Consider the following 5,737-nt stretch of genomic DNA (forward strand, 5'->3'; position numbering starts at 1 on the left):
AAATTTTGTCATTTGGTTCAATTTAGTCATTAGTAATATCAATGTATTTCATCCTGCAAACAATACCGTCCCCAGATACAGCAATGAGTCTTACTGTTTCCGAACATCCAATATACAAAAGAGACTGGCTAAACAATTAACACCTTTCCTATTACCAAAGAGAATGGAATTCTGTATTCTTGCTTCGAGTTTCATTTTTTTGTTCTTGGGCTGGTCTACTGATGAAACAAATGACAAAATAAAGGAAAAACGTAATGATCATAGAAACAGACATTTGAGGAAAGGCGTTGATTATACAATGCCTGTTACAGTAGAAAGACATCATGTTATTGGACAACATATTTTTGCTGCAGTGTTTGGAATTTTAATGAATGTACCATTTTTTTTTACAACAATATTACTAATATTTGCTTTTAACTGGGAAAATGACGGCGCTATACTAGCACTTCAAATCGGTGAGGGCTTGAGTGCTCTCTGCATCATTCTACCTGTTTATGTTTGCAGTTATCATCTGAAAAAGTATTTCTGCAACTCTTGGAGACCAGCAAAATTGACAACCAACGAGTACATACTAATTCTGAGCTCCTCTGGAGCGATGGCGTACTACATGTTTGGTACGATGACCACATTTACTGGTCATGTTAGTTATTTACAGACGTTTCTGTGTACTCGTATTATTTTAATGCTGGAAACTTTTCTACAGACACATTTTTTAATTAAAATCAGACGCTATCATCCCAAAGGACAATCCTCCATTTTCATCTCCTCTGGAGGAATTATTCTTATGATGACTAATCTGAATCATTGGATTTTAAGTTCTTACAGCAAGCAGAATTGTAAGAGAAATCTGGAAACAAAACTTGTTGGATGCGAAAGTTGGCTCTATATAGTAAATATACTTTTGCCACTCATGCTGTTTTACAGATTTTTTTCCGGTATTAGCGGTTACGCTTTATATTACACGTTTAAACCAAAAGTTGTATAAATATATTCAATAATTTATACTATATAAATATTAGATACAAAAGTTATTTATAAAGAAATATTGTTAGGAACGCCATACTGAATTTTTGTTGACTTTTTAAATTTATCAAGTGGGGGAATACTTCTACTTTTTTTTTTTTTTTTTTTTTTTTAGCTTTTTTTAATCTTATAACTCAATATATATAAGTATCATTACTCAGTTTATTCAATCAAAAGACAAGACTATCACGAGATAATAACAAATTATAAACTCGAATTTTTTTTTTTTTATATTTTTCTTTCTGATTGTAACTAAATTTAATGTTTGAAATTTTGTATTGTATGATGACTTTAGTAAATTAAATTTTGATCTGAGTGAAAAACAACAAAACATGAATCCATTTCATAGAAATGATACTAATAGTATTTGAAGGTTTTTTTTTTTTTGCTAAGCAAGAAATTGATTGCATCGATTTAAGAAATCTATCAATACTTTTAATGATAAGACACAAGTCTGCGGCAAAATTAATACATGTAATACATTGAATAAAAATACGCAGGAATTTATTTATTTTTTCTACAAGTACCAAACTGCTGTATTCATTGATGGAAGAGAAACATTTATTATGTAAACAATAGTAAACTCACTCAAAAATTATTCAGATAAGAATTAAACTTTAAACACATCATTAATAACTGTCATTTCCATGAATCTGAAAAAATAAAATTTTTACATTGCTATTATTGTATTTTTATTTTATAGAGAAATACATGGATAACATGCATAAAAACAGTCAACTTACAAAGTCCTTTAAAAAAAAACATTATTTGCTCATTTGTACCCGAGACTAAGTATTATTAAATGTTAACAGTTATGATTTTTTTCTTACATGTAATAAGAGATATTTTTTTTATTGTTTTAAGTTTTTAGTAGATTGCTGTCTCCATCGATTAACAGACAATTCATGTACATAGATATTTTAATTAAAATAGAAATTGAATTAATACATTTATTATGAAAATGACCAAATAAGTGATTTTTCTTGAATGTTTTGTATGTGTGCGTGTGGACCTTACAACTTATCCAAATATAACAGGAAATTAAATAAATCTACATTCAAATTTCATCTTATAAACATTGCCTAGCTTTTCCAGTACTCTGAAGGTTTCGATGAGAGAGAGAGAGAGAGAGAGAGAGAGAGAGAGAGAGAGAGAGAGAGAGAGAGAGAGAGAGAGAAAGATGAATATGTTCCCTTTTCAAAACCATTTTTATAAGGAAGATGAACATTTCTAAAATATTTCCAAACTCTATGCGTGCCTTTCCAATAACTATTCGTTTTAAGTGTCACCCACTTCCTTTTCAAACTGTATTTGATTTCAAAAAGAAAAAAGTCTCTAACATATTTCCTTATTCTAGGGGTATATACATGTAACAGATTGTCACCTTCATGACTAAGGGTTTACTATTATTGAAAAAGACTTACTTTCAACAATTTCCCATTGAAAAAAATTAGGCCTTAAAAGTCAAATTAGCTACAAGTACAACCAATTCCAGGTTCATAAACATGATATTCTTATGAGGCTTAATAGGAGATCTATTTTTATTACGCCTTCAGATACGTCCCAAATTGAAATTCTGTCTAACATTCTCTCAAAAAAGACGTTTGCAATATGAACACCATCTATCACTCTGTCTTCAATAATTCAGAAGTGAAAAAGAATTAGATAGATTACATGATCAGTTTGCACTGGTCCCAGCAGACAAAGCAGGTAAGAACATTGTCTTTGTTTGTAAGACTCATCATTTCAATTGTATTTAGAGGAACTTAGATTTAATTCTGCTAGTGGTAATCCAACTTATACCCATAGCTACCTTTCTAAGGAGGAATTTCTTTAAAATCTTATGTCGGTTTTAAATATTTTTCATATCCAACAATCAAAATAAATTTGAATTACCATATCTATATTGGATTCCGAAACTTCATAAAAATCCTTCCAAACAAAGATACATAGCGCGTTCCAGTAAATGTTCTACCAAGCCTCTTTCTTTACTCCTCACTAAGATATTAACAGTAGTGAAGGAGAAACTTCAGGGGTACTGTACAACAATATATCAAGAAATTGTTTAAATTAGATGTTGATTTTTGAAAATCCAAGGAACTTTTAGAAAATTTGAACGCAATAAACTCAAGGGTTATCGATCTTTGTGATGAAGATCTTCGCCATACATTATTGATGCCAATCAATAATTCAGGAAAATCGTAATTTAGAAAGAAAACTAATGAAAAAATCTATGTGACGATTTTTCCCTGCCTCTGAAATATAGCTAAGTGGAATTTATCGTGATATTTTCCTAAATTCGTGAAAAACCCCACTGATTTTGTTTATGATTTTTTTTATAAACAAAAATATTTATCTTAGAGTTTTGACTGCATTATAATACTTTATTGCTGCACGAAATTAAAAATATAAGCCTAAGCTGCGTACAGTAATTAGTCACGTTGCAAATTCAGTTAAAATGTTAGAATTCTTTTGAAGGTTATGCAAGGAGTTGGGCTAAATATGAAGGGAAGACCTGAACGCTTTGTCAGAATCGATTATGTGTTTTAGATATATATTAATCGTGTAGGAAAGCTGAAAGACAATATTCGAAGCATCTAGCCTTTCGCTTTCACTAAATTGGAGGTGATGAAAGAATTAGAGAGACTCATGAACAATATGATATGGTTCCAGCAGAAAGGCTTGGAACAACAGTCTTTGTTTTGTAAGGCTAATTATTATAACTGCATTTAAATGAAAAGAATGGTTATACGTCTGGAAATCCAACTATTAGAGAGGTTTCTGAATATGAATCGAATCTGAATCTGAGACGAATCTAAATCGGAGGGATCTCGATCCCAATTGGAAAAAAACAAGAAAAGTTCAAAATTATACAATGAAAAAATGATAGTATAAGATTAATGATATTTTTGTGTGATTTATTTTTTACCTGTGTTATGATAGAGGACTTTATTTTTGATTTTAAATTTTAAAAGTGTTTGAGCCTTCTCCCGAATAAACTAGTTCATTTCATCACTTATGCAAAATGCAAGTACATTGTATCTAGGTTAAATATGACATTTAAAAATGCAATGTTACAACAATGAAAAAAAAAATCAGTGAATGGTGTTTAGATTTTGGTCATTTGGATTGAGGTGTTATTAGACGGACAACTCAAATTCTATAGATTGAATGTACCAATTCAAATCAAATGAAAATTAAACATGCTCGTAAAGTATTATCCTTGTATTATTCATCTACTTTCTTTATCATTCCACGCGATAATCGTGTCCTAAGCACTATTTAAAAAAGTATTTTTAAATGTTTATATACATTGTACAATACGAGGATGAGGCGCAACTGAACCAAAAAAATTTTAACGAGCCAACTGCAAAAATAAGTCTGAAGACTTAATCAATGAGGGACATAACGGTAATTTTGATCTTATTGTATCGTGTTGCAAATAATGGTAAAATTATTAAAAGGGGTACAGACCTCCATGCCTCACCCAGTTATTACTGCCCTCGTGCAATAGCATAGATTTTGACGACAGTTTAGTAGCGATCAAGTTGGGTTAGGTATCAAGGTATTCCAGATTTTTCAGAGTTATTAAATTGTATGTAATATAGTAAGCAAAATTGAACTTACCATCCCTTCACCGAGGGTCTCTACAGCCCAGCTGCTAAGTACTTCGGTATTGACTTGAAAACACGGAATTGCAGTGATAAAAATTGAAGGATTATCTCCCTCGTGCATAGCTCTGATCCTTTGAGTATTTGGCTCCAGTCTTTGGAACCCCTTTTTCAGCTCGTTAAAGTTTTTCTGTATTTTTTCCCCAGATTTCCAACGTTTCGCCACACAGATCCCTCGTAAGCTGGTTGAGGAAAATTACCCCCCCCCCCCACCCCCGATCTTTCAATGTGTTTTTCACGGCTGGAGAGAGTTGGAAATTTTGTCAAAGAAATCCGAGTTGTATTAAAAGTAAAAGGTGACAGGCCCGTAGAACGCAGGGGTAGGGGTGGGGGTTCAGACCCCCTACTTTTTTCTGAATATAGTATTCTGTTATAGTTGATTTCCATTTAGATACTGGTTGTCCCCTCCCCCACTTTTTCTGTAAGGTCGAGCAACGGCAGATTGCAGGATTTGGACAGTTAAGGACTTTTTTGCAAGATCTTTTTATTAAAACTGTTGCTATATGCTCGCTGAATATTTATCGATATCTAACCTTTTGGGAATTAATAGGTATGTCCTTCTCCCCGCCCTAAACAAAATTTCTGGGTCACTATTAGCATTTTAGATATATTCCCCAGCCCCCCCCCCCCCCCAAAAAAGAAAAAATCAAAGTAGCTTACTTCATAAAGTCTTATTTTTTCACCATTTTTTACATGTAATATACGAACATGATAGGCATATACGACTTACGTCATTGACATAGACATAATAATTACTTCAAGGATATGGTGGTGGGGGGCACAAACTTTTATCTTTTCTTGCCGATTACAGATTGATATACCACAGAGGAATCCAAAAATCAATAATCATATCCTCAGTGTATAATATGTATTGATTTTGAAATCGGGATCGAGATCCCTCCGATTCAGATTCGTTTCAGATTCATTTTCAGAATATTCAGAAACATCTCTAATACTAACAATTCACTTTCTAAGTATGGAATTCTTCAAAATCTCATTTCAGTCTTTAATACTCTTAACATTCCTGTCAACGTAAGTGAGTG

The 5,737-nt window shown here is 32.0% G+C and overlaps 1 protein-coding gene across 1 annotated transcript; it reads left to right on the plus strand.

Annotated features, from left to right (window-relative positions):
* The first annotated feature begins 298 nt into the window (after positions 1–298).
* Positions 299–985, plus strand: LOC133185693 (uncharacterized). Its single transcript, XM_061320996.1, has one exon. The coding sequence runs from the start codon at positions 299–301 to the stop codon at positions 983–985; it is 687 nt and encodes a 228-aa protein (XP_061176980.1).
* The last annotated feature ends 4,752 nt before the right edge of the window (positions 986–5,737 follow it).

Source organism: Saccostrea echinata, unplaced genomic scaffold, assembly GCF_033153115.1.
Source record: "Saccostrea echinata isolate AGI-Se365-2 ecotype Australia unplaced genomic scaffold, CSIRO_AGI_Sech_v1 ptg000012l, whole genome shotgun sequence".
NCBI classification, from domain to species: Eukaryota; Metazoa; Mollusca; class Bivalvia; order Ostreida; family Ostreidae; genus Saccostrea; species Saccostrea echinata.